This window comes from Garra rufa, chromosome 2 (assembly GCF_049309525.1).
Source record: "Garra rufa chromosome 2, GarRuf1.0, whole genome shotgun sequence".
Classification (NCBI taxonomy): Eukaryota; Metazoa; Chordata; class Actinopteri; order Cypriniformes; family Cyprinidae; genus Garra; species Garra rufa.
The window spans coordinates 26,576,428-26,599,936 of NC_133362.1; the positions used below are offsets into that span (position 1 = coordinate 26,576,428).

A 23,509-nucleotide genomic window follows, 5' to 3' on the forward strand; every position below is an offset into this window, starting at 1 on the left:
GTAAATGTTTTTTAGAAAATAACTGATCGTTTCACTAGATAAGACCCTTCTTCCTCGGCTGGGATCATTTAGAGCTTTTAGAAGCTGCATTTAAACTGCATTTTGGAAGTTCAAACTCAGGGGCACCACAGAAGTCCATTATATGGAGAGAAATCCTGAAATGTTTTCCTCAAAAAACACCATTTCTTTACGACTGAAGAAAGAAAGAACATCTTGGATGACAAGGGGTGAGTACATTATCTGTAAATTCTTGTTCTGAAAGTAAACTACTCCCTTAACTGGTGAGAAATGTGGGGTTTAAACTAAAATATTTCACTATTATTTCATCAAACTGAGTGTACAGCAATTCCACAGGCTGTCCACATCACAACAACAAACAGAGTCAGTCAAAAGCTGTAATATTGTTTATTAAATATTGCATAATGAGACAATCACAGCAGTAAATATTGTTTTAAATTCATTGTAATTGTAACAGCACCGCAAATAAACAAAAAACAAACAAAAAAATGCAAAATTCGCCTCTGCATACAGACCACAAAGTAATAATTATACATTAAACATCTCGGGTGTCATCTCACACTCTTGAATAACTCATGTGATTGCGGTAACGAACTCGGTAATTGTCTCTGTGACACACTAAAACGTCCTTTTAAAAGTCCTTAAAAAGTAACGTGCTGACCTCAAGGCAAAAAAATAAAACTAAATCAAATAAAACGAGGCACAGTTCAATGAAGCCATGAGACAGAAAGGCATTTCAATCCCAACACAGTGTCAGAATCACTCGTTCAGTCATATGAGACGCCCTGTGTTACGCAAATCTCTGTGCTTTCCTAATATTGTTCATTTAATATAAACTGTAATATTCATAGAGGTTGCTGTAACTCCCATCGCTTTAATTCATGTTACTTTACATATTTACAACTCTGACAGAATAGGAAAATTGTGAATTTCAACTGCGTTCACATCCAAGTTAAAAGTTTCTCAGAGCACTACATTCAAATATGCTACGCTATCTTAGAATGGTTCAAAAGGCCAAAACACATTTTCAAGTTCATATTCAATATACGTTTTTTAATTCCGTGTTGTGATTACTTCTCGACAAAGGTTTTAGTAACAACCACTGGTTTAAAAAAATGAAAAATATATCATCTAGATGTTTTAAATTACTCATTTCTGTCCCAGTGATCTTTTTCTAATTCTCATTTTTAATTGGACGGAAGGCTGGTAAGCGTAAGAGTCACAGACGACCCTCACGCTCTCTAGCAGCACGTTCTCTGGCATTATATGGAATGGACCGTATAAAACTAAAGGGGAATTCAAAAAGACAATTTCAAAACATATATCTTCAAATTTGCAAGTCTACTTCTTAAAAGGAAGCAAAAGCAAATCTACAACCCGGAGTAGATGTGAACTACATTCAGTTAAGGAAGACCACAAGCTAATCAATGGAAACTACCGAACTAAATGAACACAACGGTCCATGTGTAGCATCCTCTACTGTGAATGGCACTTTGAAAATGAGGTACGGCAATCTTATATGGATCATCGATTCCCAACATGCAACCGTATTACCAGTCATAACACTATGCAAACGTCACTGTCAAATGGTACCTGGGTTAAGATGTTATCAAGGCTTGTTAACAAAGGTAAATACTGCGCCTCAGACTTGTAATACACTCTTCAGAACAGCCAATTCAAAAATGGATGACTGAAAGAGCAAAATATGAACCACTCAAAAAATAAATAGTATGTTTTGAGGCAAAGCATCTGTTTAGTGGGGTTTAGTTGTAGCCCTTCACCTCACCACATTTCATAGTGCTTAAAGCTTGATTCATTTGTTACCAATTAAAAAGCTTGTTAGATCTGGAGTTTTTAGAGTTGGTCACTCCATCGTAATCTTATGAACAGAAACTTGGTAGCACTTTACAATAAGGTTTCTTTTAACAACAATAGCTGCTTATAGTTAGTTCAAAGGACATCCAATTAACAAATCAGACCTTACTGAAAAGTGTTACCGAAATTTTGTATGTCAATGAAATCTAAGAATACAATAAGTGCTGAGACATTATCCTCCTTAATACGTCCAACACTGATTTACATCATTTTGATGTCTACAAATGGCTTTGCTTGGATTTGCAAATACTAATGTTGTTGTCTCTTTATGAGAGTATGATAAAAAAAAGCTTCATAAATATGCATTTCTTTACACAATGGGAGTGTAAATGGATATTTAAACACTTTAAAATGGCTAAACCTAACTTCTATGATCTTTCACAACTTCTCTGACCTGTAACCCTTAATACAAACACGCTTTCAATACACTGTCATCTCTAACGTTCACACTCAAAGTCCATCGAACATTCATAGCAAAAATAAATTGTAGAACTTCATGTTTTTTCAGTAATGTCAGGTATGTGATGAAGTTGTACTTCAGTACAATTCGCAGCTGTAAACTTAAACACCTTTTCCAAGTTGGATATATTTTATATTAATGGCTTTTAGCTGAGTCTGAGTGTTTTCGAAAAGCAATGTTTTCCTCTAAATCCTTCAACAAATGCTGCCACTGTAGTACAGTTGAACTGCATGTTCTTCGCTGACATGCCGCACACCTTACTGATCACATACCTGGACATTCATCTGGGAAAGACCAAATTTTGGAGGAGGGGGGGTCTTCATTTGACGTCAACAGGTAGAGTGTCCCAAACGGGTTAGGCTGCTTAAGCATAGTGCTAGAATCTCTTCATACAAATCATGATTTCTTCAAATCTATCATGTCACAAATTAACAGCTTTCACGTAGTTTCCTGGGAAAGTGCCAAACTGTTTTGTCCTCTTGGATGTACCTGGACAGAGAGCCCAACACATATATAAGAGTCAGGGTACAAATAAAAGGAATATATATATATATATATCAGTCCCTCCAGAAATTCGCGATGTTGCGATCGCGCCAATTCACGCCAATTCAGCCAATCCCCGCGATTTATTTGCGGCCTTGCAATTTCATCCAATCACCGCGACTTTACCGCAAATTACCTGCAAATATCACTGCGAAAGACCGCGCAAAGCAATTCAGGGCTCCAAATTACCACCATTTTTACCCCCTTTAATGCCTAAATGCATCTTCATGAATTAGGCATAATGAAAGATTTTTGTTTTTGATTTGAATTATTTAAATTATTAATTTACAGATCCGGATGATATATTACTCTAACCTTTATGAGCAGAAATGAAGTTTCACATCACACCGGCACTTCCATGTCCTGCAAAGCCAGCTTCAGCATTCACTCTCTGCACAAACGACTGGATATGCGCCTAATATAGCACACAGTTAGGTTAAACGATTAAACTAATATTGTGATATACTTGTGATATACTAAAATTAATTGAAATCGTGATTACTTGAGACGGCTAAATTAATCTGCCGCTTGGTCGTTACTTTAAAAAACAAAAACTTGAATTCAACAAGTAAAAAGTGTTCGAAATATATTTCTAAATTTACTTTATAAACTAAATAAACGAAAATAAATGTAATCACTTTGCTATTAAAAACAGCAGCTGTGTAATAGGAAAGAGAAAAAAAGTCCAGCCGGCCTTGGGACAGTAATTCTGATGAGCTGTCGGACAAGGTCCAGGCGAGGTTGTACACATTTTTGCAACGAATGTTTGTTTAATAGCCTATAATTAATAGCCTAGGCTATTATTTATTTGATTTATTTTAGCGTTTTGTAGGCTGCATTGTTCACTGACAGAAGTGTTCAAATAAACACACATGTTTGTTAATAATGTTTGAGACTCATTTATTTTGGGTTTCAAAATAATATATCCATTTTATATATAGACATATATACACAAACGTTATATATAATGTATATGTAATATAAAATATAAATACCGCGCTAGTTTTTTCGTTCGTCTTTTATTTAAATAGCCTACCTTTTAGGTGTAGGTAATTACTCACTGTGCTGCTAATTTCTTATTTGGGAGTAATTTGTTTGAACGAATATTCGGTGTTGCGCTGATGCTCTAATCTGTTGACATTTCCGAACGCCTTCCTGCAGTTGCTTCATAAAAGCGGGCTTTCTTCACAAAAAAGTGCATGTGTCATTAGTATGAGAAAAAAATTGTCGGGCTGGGATCGGGCTCGGACATAAATATCTTAATGCCTGTTGGGTTCGGTTACTGCTCTGTTGGACGCGGGCCGGGTTCAGACAGAAAAATGCGGCCGATCCGCACTCTAGAAAGCACGTTCAGCACCGCCGAGAGTTTCGTGCGGTCGTTAACCCTTAAGCTCTCCTTAAGTAGGTTTTATCTTTACTTTCTTTGGGGTCAGATTGACCCCAAGGATTGAAAGTGTGATTCCATAATGAATTATACATTTTTAATATTATAAACTATATATCATTTTTTTCGTTTACTTCTCAACTTTACAGTTCTGCTGTGTTTTCATGGATATTTTGTACTTTTTTACCCATTTACTGCACAATTACTCAACTACGCCACCAAGTGGCTTATAAAAAATTAATTTTTAATAAAAAAATCACCTTAATGATGATCTAAATTTAATCTAAATTGTTTTTGGACATTGCTCTATGTGTTAGGGATACAGTACTGCCATCTACAGGTTAGTGGAAAAACTTTTGAAGATATAGTTAAAGAAAGAAAGTGCAATGACCACATACATCCAGCAGAGGCCCTTAGGGACTAATTTCATTTTCACTTTATTTTTCTTCATGCTTCAACTTCTCCTCACAACTTTATGATATATATTTTGTAATTATATATATTTGAACATTTTAAAATAAATAAAAAATGTGTTTTTTTGTAAAAGCGTAGAATTTTAGTTTTTTAGAATTGCTGAATTTTTGTCTTTCATCTTTCTTTTATCTGCACTTTTCCCTCTCTTCTCTCTCTTTGTGTGAGTGTGTGGGTGTGTGAGTGGGTGTGGGTGTGGGGGGGAGTGTTTTTTTTTGGGGGGGGGGGTGTTTGGGGGGTGCTGTGTGGTGTGTTTGTGTAGAGTTGTGTGTGTGTGTGTGTGTGTGTTAGGGGCAGGGGCATGGTGTGTGATGTGTTTGTGTAGAGTTGTGTGTGTGTGGGGGGGGGGGGGGGTGTGAGAGTCAACATGCATGTTCCATGTTGCATTTGTGCTCTAGTACCAGTCTTTCATTTATGTATGAACATTTTCAGATTTATAGCAGATATGTTGATTTTTTTATGCCAATTTCTATATAAATGCTCCCTGTTGCAATTACACACATGTGAGTGTTTGTGAGTGTGTGAGTGTGTGTGTGTGAGAGATAGAAAGTTCGTTCCACTTTGAATTTATGCTGTAGGACCAGGCCTTTATTTAAATGTTAATTATTTTAGATTTAAACTGGATTTACTGCATTTTTTGGACAAACGAAATGAAAAAAAATTGCTTTTTTTACTTTTCCCATTCATTTTCAATGTGGGGTCAATCTGACCCCAAGGAGAGGAAACGGTAAATTTTTTTTTACACACCTTTAGAACAACCGAATTAAGTCCGGATTTTTTTTGTGTTTTTAGATTGATTATTTAGGAAAAGTCACAGAGTCTCATGCCCCTGAGATTAAGGGAACTTTATAAAAAAAAGAAGGAAAACTCCAGTGGGGTCAGCCTGACCCCAAGGAGAGCTTAAGGGTTAAAACGAAACCAAAAAGGCAAACGCGCACACACATTCAAAAGCAACTTTGATACCCTGCGTTTGCAGAGCGACTCCCCAAGCGCTCAAGTTAGGTTATATAAAATATCTAAGCTGTTATTAGTATATTTAGTATATCCCTCTATTTGCACTTTGAATATTGAAAGAGTAGCCTACTTTGATGATGGCTGAGTATATTGTCTACACGATTAAGTAAGAGATGTGTTGTTTGTTTTTTGTTATTTATAGGCTACTGTAATTGTTTAAAAATCCAGTGGTTGCCTCTAATTTAAATGGCTGTACCTATAATAGGGAAAATAAACATCTTGTTCATGTACTCATTTTCCTTCATTCTTGTCCCTTGCTTTAGGCATGAAATAAATATATAAAAAAGGTTTTCAGAATCAGCCCATTTGCTTGTAAAACAATCAGAATCGGGCATGAAGAATCTAGATCGGCAGATAACTAAAAAGAAATTGGGTGCTCGTAATTTTTTTTTTTAGGTGCTCCTAACTTTTTGAAACAACAAAACTTCAAAACGTTTGTAAAACTAGGTCTGTGGTGGTTTCCTTTTGTCAGATGTCAGGCAGGCCTTGCGTGGTCAAAGGTGATAGTGCTATCGAACTTGAAAGGGGCAGTTAACAAAACTATAAAGGGGCAGTCTACAGAACCTGTGCTGCAGCCTTCTGTAGAAGCAGCGATTGTCTGCTGTCCGATCTGCATGTGATCAGAGCGTGCAGAAAGCCGAATTTTTGAATTCCTGTGCTTTGGGGGAGTAAGCATGCAAAGAACACTTTAAAAATTCGTAACATGTTTGTGAAATCTGTCTTAAAAAAAATCGCAACTTTTCCCGCAACTTTTTGAAAAAGCTGCCGCAAAATCTGGCATTTTAGGCCGCAACAATCACAAAAAAATCCCGCGAAATCCTGGAGGGACTGATATATATATATATATATATATATATATATATATATATATATATATATGTGACCCAGGACCACAAAGCCAGTCATAAGGTTAAATTTTACAAAACTGAGTTGTATATATCATATGAAAGCTCAATAAATAAGCTTTCTATTGATGTATGGTTTGTTAGGACAGGACAATATTTAGCCGAGATCTATTTGAAAATCTGGAATCTGAGGGTGCAAAAAAATCTAAATACTGAGAAAATCACCTTTAAAGTTCTCCAAATTAAGTTCTTAACAATGCATGTTACTAATCAAAAATTACATTTTGATATGTTTACAGTAGGAATTTTACAAAAAATCTTCATGCAACATGATCTTTACTTAATTTCCTAATGATTTTTGGCATAAAAGAAAAATCAATAATTTTGACCCATACTATGTATTTTTGGCTATTGCTACAAATATACCCCAGCGACTTAAGACTGGTTTTGTGGTCCAGGGTCACATATATGGATTTAGTATGAGAGAGGTGACTTTATGGAGAATCAATACAATGATTAATGACACATACCCACAAACCAGCCATCATCACATTTCTCCATGACATTGACCAGGTCTCCTTCCTGCAGCTCCAACTCATCTTCATTTTGAGGCATGTAATTGTACAGAGCCTGAAATCTACAGCAGAACACAACACATCAGTACACACAGAAAGGGAGGGTGCAGAAAACTACTGCACAAGTATTGAATCACACAGTATTGACCAAATGTAAAGGCTTGTTTGGATTTCAGTTTAGTTGAAAAATAAATAAAGTTGATGGGCTTAAGTACTGCACACAATTGTCTGTCTGACACAGTTGGTTTTATAATATTTCACACTGCAAACTTGGCAGAGCACTAAGTAAGGTTCACTGTGCCTGCAGTCAGCTCATAAAAAGTTCAAAAGTTGTACCTAAAACAAGGCTAAATAAGTGTATCATGTCACTAGAGTTTTTAATATTTATCACAATTTATTTAATATTTATAATGTTACAAAAGAGCTCCATTTCAAATAAATGCTGTTTTTTTTTTTTTTTACTTACAACACCAACAAATCCTGGGGAAAAATATTAATCTGCACAATTGTTTTTAGCATTAATAATAATAAGGGTTTTGTGAGCACCAAATAAACATAAAAATTATTTCTGAAGGATCATATGACTCTGAAGACTTTGAAGCTTTGCCATCAAAGGAATAAATTAAATTTGAAAGTGATTTTACTACTTGTTAATGTTTTTTTAAAGAAGTCTCTTAGGGTCACAGTTACAGTTATTTGATTTAAAAAATGAATAAAAAGTAATATTATGAAATATTATTATTATTATTATTATTTAAAAGTAATAGTTTTCAATTGTATTATACTTTAAAATATAATTTATTACTGTGATGTAAAGCTGAATTTTCAGCATCATTACTCCAGTCTTCAGTGTCACATGATCCTTCAGAAATCATTCTCATGTGATGAATTATTATCAATGCTGGAAACAGTTTTACTGCTTAAATATTTTTTTTTTCAATTTTGAGATTTATTCAAAATAGAAATCTTTTCTAACAATATAAGTCTGTACTATCACTTTTTATCAATTTAGCACATCCTTGAATGAAAGTATTAATTTGTTTCAAACTAAGAAAGAAAGAAAGAAAGAAAATAACTGAATGGTAATGTACATTGTTACGAAAGATTTCTATTTGAAATAAATGCTGTTCTTTTTAACGTTGTATTCATCAAAGAATCCTGAAAAAAGTATCACAGGTTCCAAAAAAAATGATAAAAAATATTAAGCAGCACAACTGTTTCCAACAATAAATCAACATATTAGAATAATTTCTGAAGGATCATGTGACACTTGCCGAAAATTCAGCTTTGCTTTACAGGAATGAATTCTATTTTAAATTATAATAAAATATAAAACCACTATTTTAAATTGCAATAATATTTCACAATATTATTGTTTTTTTTCTGTAATTTTAATCAAATAAACACAGCCTTGATGAGCAGAAAAAAACGTACTGATCCCAAACTTTTGAACGGCAGTATATATTAAAATAGAACAGTTATTTTACATTGTTATAATATTTCACAATCTTACTGTTCATTTTTGATCAAATAAATGCATGGACATGGCCCGGATAATTATATTTCAATGCTTTTGCATTCTCTCACAAAACGTTTGGATTCCCTTGAGGAATATAGAGTTTATGTGTAAAACATTTGTGATGGAAATAACATGAGATGGTAGGAAACACTATATTTTATTGCTTTTGCGAGTGACCGCAAAATATTAATGAATTTTTTTTCTCCATTACTATGTGTACATAAAAGACGTCTTTTTAAAAAAAATTACCAATCCAAACTTTTGAAAAGTACTGTATATAATTGAACTAACTTAATTTCTTAAATGTAACTTGGCGTCAGTGTTACTACCTACATTTACATTGAGATTTTTTTCCTTCCTCATTTAAAAACCTTGGTCAAAAAGTATGATTTGAAGACTAGAATTTCAATACTGAGCATTTAGCATCATTCAAAACTGTTGAGAATTCCTCAGAATTTGCTACATTTTTAAAGAGATGGTTCACTCAAAAATGAAAATTCTGTCATTAATTACTCACCCTCATGTTGTTCCAAACCCTTAAGACATTTGTTCGTCTTTGAAACACAAATTTAGACATTTCTGATGAAATCTTTGGAACAACATGAGGGTGAGTAATTAATGATAGAATTTTCATTTTTGGGTGAACTAATCCTTATATGGTGCAGGTCAGTGAAAACTACAGGTGCATCGACACAGAAACACACAGAGGTAGATCATACTTACATCCCACAGCTCATGCGTCCAGGCTCAGGACTGCTGCTCTGGGACAGGGGTTGCTGGGAAATGATGAGAGAGTGTTTACTGGGAGGAGGCAGGAGTCGGTGGGCGGAGTCTATAGGGCGTGACAAAGTGCTGCAGTACCTCACTGAGGTCTCTGCAATATTCATGATCTCATTACACACTGCCTCCTATTGGTGGAACAGGGTCGGCCCAAGAGGCGGCCACAAACCAGGAAGTGGGGTCAGTCATTCAGATGAAAAATTGAGTTTGAGGAAGGGGCGTGTGGTTAGAGAAGATAGTAACAGGGCAGAAAGAAGGGAATGTCCATTAATACCAGGAAAGCCGGAAAGGATGGTAGTGTCCGGAGGATAAGCATGGAAGAGTAAGACAACAGAGTGAGTGCATGTGGAAGGAGCCAAACGATCATATAGGACAGGCTTACTTGCAGGGTACAGAGATTTGTCATGCATTACATGGGTGAGTTTCAGGATTAGATATAAAATAAAACATTGAGATGAGTCTTGTGATTGACTGCGATGTGTCTCAAAACTGAATATGAAGCATTCATATTCATCATTCATATTCAATCAATACAGACAACATCAGGAAAGAAGTATGGAGCAGTATGAGCATCTAAGAGTAATTATGACTTGAAGTTAATTTACCGTGAATGAATTGGCATTCATGTTGTTGTCTTGGATGTCAAACAGCATGACAGGACTTCTTGAAGATCGCCCGTAATATTCTACATCATTTCTTAATGGCTGTGGAAACAAAGAACATTAATCAAATTATCTGCCTTTTAAAAAAAAACATGTACCATATATGTCTGTGCACAATGGTTCATGTTCATCCATGAGTTTGTCATTTGATCAGTCAATTATTATTTGCAGAGGTGTGCTGTAAAACCTTAACAGTACATCAAACACATGTGAAACTGGAATAAGACTGTGAGTTAGTAGCAGTCACCACATTTCCTGTAAAACTTCAATCAAACATTAAAACATTGTGACATCATGCTGCCCTCTAGTGGAAATAGTCTTATATTTCTTGAGTCTGCAGCTCCCAAACGAACGTTCACAAGTAAGACAATTTTTTTGTAACAATGTAAGTTTCTTTTCAAATAAAAAAACTTAATTCCTTGTTCAATAAATGTAAAATAAAAGTAAACATTTATTTTAAAAATCTTACTAACCACAAACTGTACAGCAGTGTACAGTTGAACATAACTTTTTATAATCAAATACATACACTACCAGTCAAAAGTTTTCGAACAGTAAGGCTTTTAATGTTTTTTAAACAATTCTCTTCTCCTCACCAAGCCTCACCAAATAATATAATAATCAATATTTAAAACAGTTGAGTACAAATTTTTCAGGATTCTTTGATGAATGGAAAGATCCAAAGATCAGCATTTATCTGAAATAAAAAGCTTTTGTAACATTATACACTATACCATTTATAGAATTATAGTAATTAAAACTTGTATTTAGCAAGGGTGCTTTAAAAGTGATGATAAAGACATTTATGTTACAAACCATTTCTATTTCATATAAATGCTGTTCTTCTGAACTTTCTATTCATCAAAGAACTTGAAAAAATTCAAGGATCATGTGACACTAAAGACTAATGATTCAAAAAACTCAGCTTTGAAATCACAGGAATAAATTACACATTGAGACAGAAATATATATTATAAAATATTGTTACTGTTTTTGCTGTACTTTGGATCAAATAAAAGCAGGCTTAGTGAGTGGTTTTTCTTTAAAAAAAACATTAAAAATCTTACTTTAAACTTAAATTTTGACTGGTGTCATTTGAACGCAGATACAAAAATACAAGAATTCTTCAAATGTATAATAATAAATGTATAATTACATTTATATGCAAAATCATATCAATCAAAATTAATATTTGCTTAAAAAAATTACGTTTTTTGGTCAAATAAAGATTACGATTCTCCAACATTTCTGATCTAAGCAAAATAACCTGTAATTTGCTCAAGGCTGTGACAAAATATTAATGGCCTCATTCTATTAAAAAAATTTGTATTAATTTGAATTAATTATTTTTAAATAATTGTTTGAATTAATGATTCAATCACTCACATTACAAATACTTCACTTACTAAATGAATCAGTGTTTTTGAACAAATCTCTTGAATAGAATGCTTCCCAGAGAGATCCATTTTATAGTCCAAATATATCAAGCTGACATTAGATTTAGGGGTTCTTGATTCATTTCAATGTGCCATCCAAGTTTGACATGGTAATCGGAAAAGTATACAGTACACACTCGTATCATGCACGATTTCATAATAGGCAACATTAAAAAAAAATCAACATCCAAGCTTCATGCTAATCATGTTAGAAGTTCATGCATCAGTTCCTTTTCATCCATCAATAGTGTGGAAGCCTCAAAAGTGTGATTGAAACTCACTAGCATAACCAGATGGGTCAGATATAATTTCCTATTTCAGCATGTTAGATCTACAACTCGTGCCTATGAAAACAGTGACCTCCCTTGAGCTCAGGCACCATATGATGGGCACCTTGAACAAAACACACCACACCATGCAGAAGATACCTCTGCTGGGCTATTGTTCCTGCTGTAAGGAGCCTTGCGGAGGCTGCCAGCCCTGTCTATTTCAGCCCCATCCCCTCCCTGAAACTCCTGATCCAGCCTGTTGCCCCCAGCAAGCCAACCCTCGAGCCCAGCACCCCCACAGGGACTCAGACTGCGGGACAGGCGAGGAGAAGGAGGGGAAAGAAGGAAGTCCTCGCCTTGAGGTGGGGTGAAGGTGAGGAACGGGGTGGCCGAGCAGGGGCGGGGCGGATAGGGTGGGGGTAAAGGAGATGTGGAGGGAGAAGCCATGGGGGAGACACCGTAGGGGCTGCCGCTGATGGGAGGCACAGGACTGGCTGACATGGATGGAGGCAGATATTCGCCCAAGCGGTATGAAGTGCTTGGCAAAGGGGGAAGGGGTGGAGTGGGTGCGGCTGGGGGGCTGCTGCTGACTCCGCCCACAGTGAGCGAAATCCACTCGTTGGAGATGGCGTGGACTTCAGGGGAGATGGAGCGGCGGGGAGACCGCGGGAGAGGGAGAGGGGAGGTGGTGAGCCGATTACGAATGGGCTTTTTGGAGGGCAAGGCCGGGTGTCAGGAGGAATAAGAGGAAACAATAAAGGAAGGAGGAAATGGAAAGGTGAATCAGTGAGAACAACTGTACGAGATAATAAATATAAACGAATGGGACAATGAAAACAATTCACATGAGTTGAGAGAAAATGATCCAAGGGTCATGGATTTTATCAGGGGTTTACCTGTGGAGAGGCATTAGTGCTCCGGTGAGGTGAATGGCTGATAGGGGGATCAGGGTAGTCCACTCCGTTTTTCACTCGGGGTCTCTTGTGCACCTCTATGTAGGTGACGGGGAAGATGCCCTGCCGGTTAGTGCCAGAAATTTTGCCTTCATACCAGTTCTCATCTACTCTGCGAATCAGTGTAATACGCTCCCCCTACAGGCAGACGAAAGATTTTGAATTAGTTCCTGAAGATATCACACAGACAGTACACACACACAAATCTATTTACTTATTTGGTAACACTTGTTTGTCAAAATTAATGCTTTAACGCTTTGGCCTTTAACAGCATTAATGCAAATAACGCAGGGGTTGGGCTAGGTTTGGCCCTGCAGAGGTAGCTCTTAAAGTAATAGCAGCCAAATAACCTACCAAATAAACAACCCAGCTGCTGTGATGTCTGCTCATCAAAGAACAAAAACAGAGGAAATCAATAACTTTTGTAGCTTTAAGGATGCATCTATATTTAATTGAGTATTTAGTGTTTGATTTAGTATTTAGGGTGTGTTCACACTTGTCATGTTTGGTTTTATTAAAACAAACTCTGGTGCGATTGCTCTGTTAGTGTGGTTCATTTGAGTAAGTGTGAACGCTGCCATCCGTACCCTAGTGCACACCAAACAAGCGGACAGAGATTGCCAAAAAGATGGTTCTCGGTCCATTTCCAAACAATCGACGTTCAAATTAAATATTAACGCAACACGGACCAAATTCTTGTAAATGAACCAAAAACAGGAAGTAATGACAAGATGCAAAACTATGCAACATGATTTCATGAAGGGAACAAGCGGTGTATCCAAAACAAAATGAGCAGAGGATAAACGTGGAGCAACGAGGAGGTGAAGTGCCTTTTATGAGCTCTTTGTGTATATACATCAAATAAAATAAACAAAATATACATCATTTAACCTGACCAATCAATTGTGAACATAATATCACTGTTCCTTTAGGTTCGGTATCTTTAGGTTCGCTGTCAAAAATGCCAGTGTGAATGCTAAGCGAACCAGGACCAAATGTATTATTTTCCTTTTTGGTCCAAACCAAATGAACCAAACGAACTGAGTGTGAACACACCCTTAGTGTTTGAATCGAACTTCATTCGATTTCTGTATATTTCCTACTTGCTAAAGGGCACAGGTAAATAATGGGTTTATGTGAAGATTGTTTTAAGTTGTTCGATTTGTGTAATAAATGTTAAAATTGATAGCTCTCAATTATACTGTAATGTTGAATTGCTCTAGCCAATGGTTAAAGACATCCGTAATAGTCATAAAAAAATACTGGAAAAAATACTGTGTTTATATTACATTCATTTGAAGATTGAAGTGTTTACTTTTTGTTGAATTAGTTTACTTCATTTTACTACAGATTCATTTACAATTTTCCGAAAGATTGAAACTAAAAGATGATGCTGTGCGACTATATTGGATCCGACAGTAATGTTGCACTCACAAGTGTGAGTAACGTGATCACTATTGCTTTGTCTGTTATTACAGATTGTTTGATATGTACTGAGTATTTTTGTGTTTTTAACCTAAATCACAGCAGCATCCATCTATGAAGGATGTACAGTAGGCTGTCAAACATACACAACTGTTAGCCAATCACAGCAGTGGGCTTTGACTTCTGAGTCTATGATCTGCCATGCCTATTCAAACAGAGCATTCTGATGAGGGGGTCAAAACAAGGACAGAAAATAGCCTATTACATCTTTTTGATGTAAAAATCTTGATAACATTATAAGTGGACCTTAGAGAACAGTACAAAATAATCAAAAAAGGCAGTTTATGACACCTTTAAGTTTGCCAACCCTTAGACTAAAGCATAGACTTCATTAAATTGCTGAAACAGTGTATGTTACCTTTCTAAAAGACATTTCAACAGCAGTGTCACCAGTGAAATTGAATCGAGCAATAGCCTCTCCATATTCCAACACCTGGACCGGAGCACTCTTTTGGGGCTGAGCCTTTTCTGTAGGGGGCAAGAGCTGGAGAGACAGCATAACAGAAGAGAGGTTACTGCACACTCGAAAACTCTATAAATAAAAAATATAATACTAAAGGATAAAGAAAATGTACCTCAACATAGCTGCGTGGAAAAATTCCAACTCTTCCATGATGCTCTCCCTCAAACCAGTTCTGATCAACCTGCCGGTAGATGTATACAATATCTCCCTTTTGAAATGGTAGTTCCCTGATAAAGGGGAAGCACAATGTGGTTAGATTTGTGATGAAGTATCGCTGTTATTAACAAACACATTAATATTCTTAGATCTGATTTTTGAGACACTTACTTTAAACTTTCTGCTCTGAAGTCAAATCGTGCCAGAGCAGGAGTCCTCTGCAGACAAGAAGTGACCATTAGCATTATGTCACAGTACTACATCCATTATATCACAGCAACTCTCTTGGTCACACAAAAAGACAGAAAGCATCAAAAAATATCCTTTTAAGCATAAATAGAAAATATGTCACCTCTATGGTTTTTCTCTTCTCCTTCTCATTAATAACCAGTAGGTCACCGAAGCGGTCATTCGTAATGAACTGTTGATGAGTCACAACCAGCCCTGCATGTCTCCGCGCAGCTGTATCGGCTTCTTCCTGTTCTCGCTTTAACCGCCTCTGCTCTTCCAGAATTTTCTTTGAAAAGAAACAGCCATTTAATTCAGAAAGAGAGGGGTTTATGCCTTATTACAGATTTACCACATTGTACAGCAGCAAAACAAATCTCCATAAAACATGTTTAAAATCCATCATATGTCCATCATTATCAAAATATATAGTGTATATATAGTAAACCCTAAATATAACATTAACAAAACAGATAAAAGCCTAAAAAATTCTTTATAATTTTTAGAGACCATATTTTGAATCAGTTTCTTTTTACTGTTTTGTGATCAAACCTTAATAAAAGTCAGTGGGGCAGAAAATTCTACTTAATTTCAGGATATACTCTTTGAAACAAGTCATATTATCAATTTTCCTTTACAAACAACATAATCTTGTTTTAAGGATGTTTACACATTGTTTATGGAAAACCACATAAACATACTGATTAAGAGAATGATTTGTTTGTGTTGGGAAGATAATGTCAAAACATGGCACCTCTTTATCTCCGTAGCGTTTCCGGACTGCCTCGTCTGAGTTTTCTCCATGATCTCCTTGGCTTAATGGATGTGAGGAATCTGAGTCTGTTTGAAAAAACACAGGATTCAGTTTCTGTTGCCACAATAAGCAAAATTACATAAAAAGAGTAGGTGCCATGATTCAAATCAGTCTTGGCTCAAGCATTGCACAACACTTCATATCTCTGAAATGTCCATTTATACAGAGCATTGAAAGATTCAATGGGGATGATATAGACACTCTGGAGAGAACACAAATACAAAAATAAAATAAAAAGACATATCTAAATTATATGAACATACAATGGCTTACATATCTTACAGGTTTAAATTACAATAGTTTATTCATCTATGTTTTTTGAGATCTGCAGGATAAGCATAAGCCATAGTCTGTCAAAATAAAAGGATGCATGCTTTGAAAAAAAAAGTATGGTAAAAATACACAACATCCTGACATTATTTTCAAAAATGTCAAGGTAATATGTATAATGCGGTTTTGAAATTTGAGACAAACATGTAATTATTAAAAAATACACAAAACATAACTTGAGTACACTGGTCCTGACCCTTAAACAACTTTAAAACACATGTTAGGGTTATACTATTCTGTGAAATATGTCTTTTTTATTTCAGATCAGATCTGTGAAGCTGTAATTTACAAGGCACAATGTCTATAAATTAGAAACAAAGCTAAATGGGTGTTTAAATATATACTGCATCTGTTCAAGAAGAACATTGTACAACAGGCCAGAATAGTTTCTCAAGCTGACAAGAAGCTGACAGTTGGAGAGACCTGTACCAAAATTTCTCAAAATTTTCAACTATGGAAGAATGAAAACAGAACTTCTGTTATGTAGCAATACACAATATTGGATTATAGTAAGGCACATAATAAATATTTGGTGACTTCTGAAAAGTTATGGCTGTACAAAGACTGATGCACATTTTATCTAATTGGAGAATAGACACAAAATTCACACAAAAATGTCATTCATTTTGCTCATAGAGAACATTAACATGAATTAATATTTAGAATATTTAACAATATTTTAATTAGTGTTTTATATTATACTACAATTTATGATTTGATTTGATTTGATTACATTACAATTCTCAATTAGTGTTGTCAAACGATTAATCACATCCAAAATAAGTTTTTTTTTTACATAATATACAGCTGATGTCGAAAGTTTAAATACACCTTGCAGAATCTGCAAAATGTTTATTATTTGACCAAAATAAGAGGGATCATACAAAATGCATGTTGTTGTTGTTTTTATTTAGTACTGACCTGAATAGGATATTTCACATAAAGGATGTTTACATATAGTCCACAAGAGAAAATAGTTGAATTTATAAAAATGACCCCATTTGAAAATTTACATACACTTGATTCTTAATACTGTGTTGTTACCTGAATGATCCACAGCTGTGTTTTTTGTGTTGTTTAGTGATAGTTGTTTGTGAGTCCCTTGTTTGTCCTGAACAGTTCAATTGCCAGCTGTTCTTCAGAAAAATCCTTCAGGTCCCACAAATTCTTTGGTTTTTCAGCATTTTTGTGTATTTGAACCCTTTCCAACAATGATTGTATGATTTGGAGAGCCATCAGTGAGCATTTGAACCTTCTGTAATAGTTGCATATGAGTCCCTCAGTGTGAAAAGATAGATCTCAAAATCATACAGGCATTTTTGAAAAGGGTTCAAATACAAAGAAATGCTGAAAAATCAAAGAAATTGTGGGACCTGAAGGATTTTTCTCAAGAACAGTGGGCAGTTTATTTGTTCAGGACAAACAAGGGACTAAAAAACAAAAAGTGCTCTAGGGAGGTACTTTTGGAGACTTAACTCTATGATGGGCTCTTTTTTAAGTCTGGTCTTGGTTTGTTGCTAATTCTGGACAATATATTAAAAACGTAATGAAAAAGTCAGAGAATAAAAAAAAGTGACATGACACACTTTTACACTACAAAACAGAAATGGATAATATGCCAATCTGGTTACAAACCACACAAAGTCAGCACACGGCAGAAATGGAAAAAGTAAAGTCACTCGGTGATGACAGAGGAGCAGACAGGAGAAAGAAAGGCTGGAAGAAGATGAGTGATCACAGACATAGTCATGCCCGAACATGAGTGTGGACAATCTGACACTCATGACACTCGCAATATAGCCACCTTCAGAGTGATCTTTACTGGCTTCTGAGCCCTCCACATCCATGAGGTCATCCGAGTTGCACCCCTCACAGGGAGAGCTCTCTCCATTACTGAGCCTCTCCAGCACCTCCAAAGAGGACAGGCGCTGGGGAATCAAAGGCTTTAGCTTTGCCGAGATGAGATCTCCGGTCGCGGGCTTCATGGCAGAGAGAGCGCAAGTCTTTTTGGCCTGTTGACTGTGTAAGGACCTCCGTAAGGAGAACGGGGCAGGTCCCATCAGAAGCAAGTTCCTTGGAGGAGTGCACTTCTTCTCCTGCTGGGTGTTGGCTTGTTGCCGCTCGTGCCTGAGGATTGTGGTGAAACGTGTGTAGGAAGCCGGGCAGGTGCCTTTACACTTGCTTTGTTTGGTGTGGAAGGGGAAGTGATCGTGGTGATGGTGACCTGTGGGCTCGCCGGAGGGCGTCTCTTTGGCAGGATCATGAACACAACTGTTTTTCTCTTCCGATTTGCCCTCATTTAGATCCAAAGGGAAGTCAGTTTTTGAGGAGTTCGGGCACTCGTCCGATACAGAAGCTTCCTCTTTGGGGATCCAGGCCTCTGTATTCATGTCCTCGGTGTTTGCAGGCTCTGGCATGACTAGAGTCTCCGCTGATAGAGCAGACTGGAGGAAGCAGGATGGTCCAGGGCTGTGGGAAGGACTTGGGTTACTAGGGAGAATGGGCATCGAGGCGGAGCGAGTGGGCGCAGAGTTCGAACGCTGAATGATACGCTCAAACTCCATCACCCGAAACGTGACAGCATCCCGGGGGATGATCTCAGTCCTCTCCAGGTTAATGTCGTCCCCCGGCTTCTCAAAAAAGGAAGCCAGGCAACGGACACTACCTTGGGGGCTGGAGCCCACGGAGCTCGGCCTCTGAATGTTGTGCATGTTCCGATAGAGGGTGGAGAACTCGGCTGTGCTCCTCACAGGTCCATTTTTATGCAAGTTCCTGCTCTCGGGTGAACCGTCGCCCTTGCAAGCTGAATTTAACCCGTGATCGGCGTCTGTCGTATCTCCATCGCGTGAGTTACAAGCCCCCTGATGCAGATCCTCGCAGCTGTGCGCTTTAGGCCGCTGGTGCGTCGGCTCGGTCCGTCTATCCAGGCTCTCATCCGTAGAGGGCAATAGCTTGGGCTTAAACTTGGAGGGAAGGATTTGAGGGATGCAGGCTTTGGCAGCGGACAAGGACTTTTTAGTCTTATATTGAGAAGCTAGTGCATTAGTGGCAAGAACTGAGTGAGTATTTACAGAAGAGCAGGGTGAAATCATACAGCCATTCCCACCTTTATAATCCACTGGCAGGCATGCAGGGTAACAGAATAAACAGTGAATTAGATTACACTTGCAAAAAGCAAAGACACAATAGTACCACACAACTAGCAAATAATGAAAGAAAAGTCACATTCATTTCTAAATAAATATTCAAAATGAAGTAGATTTTGCCAGTACAACTTAAAGCATTCAAGAAGGTTCTATTTAGAATGAAATTATGTAAAGCCTGAGAGTAGTACATTGCATGTTTTTTCCCCTTTCACCCCATAAGCGATTCTAAGGATTTCAATTGCCATATCAATCACAGGGCTGACAAATACTAAACCCCTACCCCTAACCTAGCATATGTTAGGACATCCTGATAGATAAAAGCATTATTGTCAAAACTGGATCCATTAGTGATTTTTTAAAACTCTAAATACATGAAGTCTGAACTTTTCTTGACAGGTAACTGCATTATGAAGTTGACCAATGAAATTAGCTGTTGGGCAGGGTTTGCGTAAAAGGGAACCCTGGGTATTAAGACTTGTATGGCTTAACTTGTATGGCAACGTAAACGATGTCTCTTACTGAAATACACTACCAGTCAAAAGTTTGGACACACTTCCCCATTCTCTTTTGTCCAAACTTTTGACTGGTAGTGTATGTAGTGTACACTGGTAGTGTAATCCACATAATTTTATACATATTTTGGACTATGGGGGGTGGTATTATTTTGATGACGTGAAATGGCTGCACTTGGTGGGTTACTGGCACTAACTGTTGCTATTTTTACCACAACACGGAAAATAAAATACTGATGCAATGCCACATTGTGCGCCTTTTGGTTGTAATTTTCAGTTGTAACAAGAGGAAGATGTAAGTATTCACTGCTTTCCTAGCAATAAGAAGAGGAGTAAAGAATGGGATGATGCCCGTGAATGGAAAAAAAGAACTTCCTAAAGACCTGCATCTTCATTCTCTCCACTTAAGCCCTGATGGCATCCTGGCAGGGTGTAAACATGCGATGCCTGTCATGACGCCACAGCCACTGAAGGAGTTTCTCAGCATTTTATTTAATACTCCCTTTTATTTTAAAACATAATAGTATTACCAGACTTTTACCACACAATTATTTAGTTCATTATTAAAAAATAATAATAAAGTCCAATGATATTATTATCACTATTATTAATTAATTTTTTGTTATATTTAATGGGACACAGTATGTGTAGTCTCAGCCTCAGACGTCATGCCCATGGAACGTTGGCTAAACGTCTAATGCATATGGTACACTTAACTGGAAACACTTCAGGAATGTCAAAGTCGTCCTCTGATTAGTTGAATTTGATCGGATATCCGGGAGACGCGAGTGCCGTGTTTATTTTCGGTCCTCCGGGAAACAAAGCGCAGACTGATTTACTCTGCGTTTTGCTAAAAGGTGCTTATGCAGACGCCATTGTTGTTATACACATTTGCGAGGTTCGCAAACAAATTACTGACTTACTGCTTGTTCTCCCTCTTCTTATTTAACTTTCAATGCTGGTTATTTCAATGACTGACTTGCTGCATGCCAGTCTGTTGTTGTGTGGGCATTTCCACCCACCGAAACGTGACGCTGAACGAAACGAACTGTGATTGGTTGTTTGACATGTCGGTCAAACGGCCTTATGGGCGGGCCTTGGCCAATGAAAGCTGCCATAAATTCCAGACCTTCAGCCGTCAGTCTGAAGGTCTGGCTACGCGAGACTACACTATGTGTAGTGTGAGGACCAAACCAAATCTCCAGGTACACTTATGAGACTTAGGCTAAAAAAACTTATGTGCACCCCTGCTTATATCCATCACCACCAGTAAGTTCTTTCAGTAGCTGTGGTCATCATATCAATATTTAATTTTCAGAGTTGTGTTGCAGTAAAATAGCACCAGTAGTTCACTATTTCATTTCACATCATAATGGCGCCTCCCATAGTCCAAAATATGTATAAAACAATGTGGATTCTTTAAATAACATAAATCTTTCAAGGGTATTCTATGACATATTTCAGTAAAAGACATCATTTACGTTATATCAAGCCATAGAAGGGTTCCCTTTAACAGTTTTGAGGGGAAAAATCACGCCAGTACATCTGGTACTTATAAAACATGTCTATGACAATTAAGCAGGGGGGACTGTTAAAGGCAATAATAAATCATAACATCTAGAGATTTGTCTTCTTGCAAGCTGCAAAACAAAAATAAAATATTAAATAAGAAAGGTTCCAGTGTATCAGGGTTTGCATTTTATAAATAACTGCAATTGTAGTAAAAATAAGTCATTATTTCTGTTCACAACAGAAATTGAAATTCCACAAATTGAAATACCACAAAACCAAACCAGTCGAACCAAATGCATTATTTGTTTGTCGAAATGTGCCAATATGATTTTCCCTTTGACCTCTCACAGGCTCCCCCAAACCACTCCGAGACAAGCACTTACTCCCAATGTGGTCATAAACTCATATACAAGCTACTTGAGACCTCCACAAGTCTTGGGATTTCTCACCAGAAAAACCTCAAGTGTGCTGTGAAGTTACCAACTGCTATCCACAGGAATTATAAGCAGAATATTAATAGATATTTACAGTACATTGCCAAAAATGCAGCAGGAACAGAGAGGAACTGACAGTAAAGATAAAGGGGAAACAGGGGAACCTTGCAAAGCCGATTCAAACCCACATCACATAGACTAGACTAAAACTACAGCTCAATAGTGTAATTCATTTGTGTCTTGATTTCTTTATACTCAGTTATGAATTAGAAACTTATCTTACAAGATACATGACTGCATTGTATGTTCTGTATTCAAAACATGTTGTCTTGGAAATTCGAAAGCAGACAGAAACAAGAGTTAAAAAAAGATCTTCACACAGTGGTCAACAAAGCCCCTGTCAACATGTGGGTCACGTTAACTATTAACGGATACAGTTGTCATTTTCAGCCCTTGTGCGTTCGGCTTTCCGCCCCCCTGCCGACCCGTGCGGCCCATCCTCCGGTTCAGATGTGCTAGCATTCCTTTCATGACCTCAGTCTGACAGCTGACCCCTCATACCTGACCACCCCTGAACACGCTGCATGTTTATCTCCTCTGTAGGGTGAGTGTCTACCCTCAGATCCGCCTATTAATCTCTACGTCCCCTTTCCTCACTGTCCACACCATGGCCCACTTCTAAAGCAATTGGACTTCCAACTGAGGCAAACCTCATGAGCTCATTCTGTTTAACAGACCGGTGTGGAGAGAATGACTAAAGGTCAAACTGGACATCTGTTATGTTTCAACTGTGAAAAATGGCCAGCTTTAACAAAACACAGAAAGACAAATGAGCTGTGTTATTTGTGTGGTATTGTGAAGGAAGGAATGTGGAAAATGCTGATGAAAAGGGCTCAACGGGCAACAAATGGATTGCCTTTAAAATAACGCTGTGTGATTTCGATTATAAATCCGATTATAAATCCTGAATAACAGTTAAATCGCAAATAAACGTACGTGAAACATACTGGAAGCCTACCTTTAGAAGAAGTGCTGGGGTGGCGCTTGTTAAGCGCTCTCAGGCCCTGCAGTGGGATGTCGCCGCCCTCCAGGACACTCTTGTAAATGTGCCGCTCACATTCCGGACCTGCCTGCCCATCGGCAGACAAGCTGTCCTTCTTCTCCACTTCACCGTTGCCTGCTTTACAGGCTGAGCTGAGCACAAATAGAGATATGAAGCTGTGACTCACATAAATCATTATTCTCATGCGACATTTCTAAATAGAACAGAATGCTAGTGTCATGTTTACAGTATGTGAAAACAAAATGCTATTAAAAGCAGATGTAGAAAATAGAAACTATACAAATACTGTACTACAAAAATAAAAAAATTATAAAATATAAAAAAAAATCTCTGCCATGGATTATATTTGGATTAAATTATATATTTGAACAATGTACACTGAAGATTTATTTTGGCACACTAACCAAACCTGCTCATTCTTAACATTTGAAACAAATATTTATTTATTTATTTATTTCAAATAAAAAATAACCACATTATTTTACAAATAAAAAAAATGAATTCATGATTGAAGATTTATTTGAAAACACTAACTAAACCCACTCATTCTTAATATTTGAAA

General features: G+C 37.0%; 1 protein-coding gene across 3 annotated transcripts in view; it reads right to left on the bottom strand.

Moving 5' to 3' along the window:
• Window positions 1-389: 389 nt before the first annotated feature.
• Window positions 390-23,509, bottom strand: part of LOC141325364 (sorbin and SH3 domain-containing protein 1) — a 73,984-nt gene continuing 50,864 nt past the window's right edge. Inside the window, exons 15-27 of one of the 3 annotated variants that reach the window (XM_073833977.1) lie at window positions 22,903-23,078; window positions 18,085-19,398; window positions 15,891-15,976; window positions 15,261-15,425; window positions 15,080-15,126; window positions 14,865-14,979; window positions 14,648-14,773; window positions 12,748-12,942; window positions 12,011-12,559; window positions 10,090-10,188; window positions 9,428-9,612; window positions 7,141-7,247; window positions 390-2,842 (exon numbers count right to left, since the gene is read on the bottom strand). In XM_073833977.1, the coding sequence (XP_073690078.1) occupies window positions 2,775-2,842; window positions 7,141-7,247; window positions 9,428-9,612; window positions 10,090-10,188; window positions 12,011-12,559; window positions 12,748-12,942; window positions 14,648-14,773; window positions 14,865-14,979; window positions 15,080-15,126; window positions 15,261-15,425; window positions 15,891-15,976; window positions 18,085-19,398; window positions 22,903-23,078 (3,232 nt within the window). In that variant the 3' untranslated portion in view covers window positions 390-2,774. The remainder of the gene's footprint in view (window positions 2,843-7,140; window positions 7,248-9,427; window positions 9,613-10,089; window positions 10,189-12,010; window positions 12,560-12,747; window positions 12,943-14,647; window positions 14,774-14,864; window positions 14,980-15,079; window positions 15,127-15,260; window positions 15,426-15,890; window positions 15,977-18,084; window positions 19,399-22,902; window positions 23,079-23,509) is intronic. The other 2 variants (XM_073833979.1, XM_073833978.1) reach the window with 2 other exon arrangements.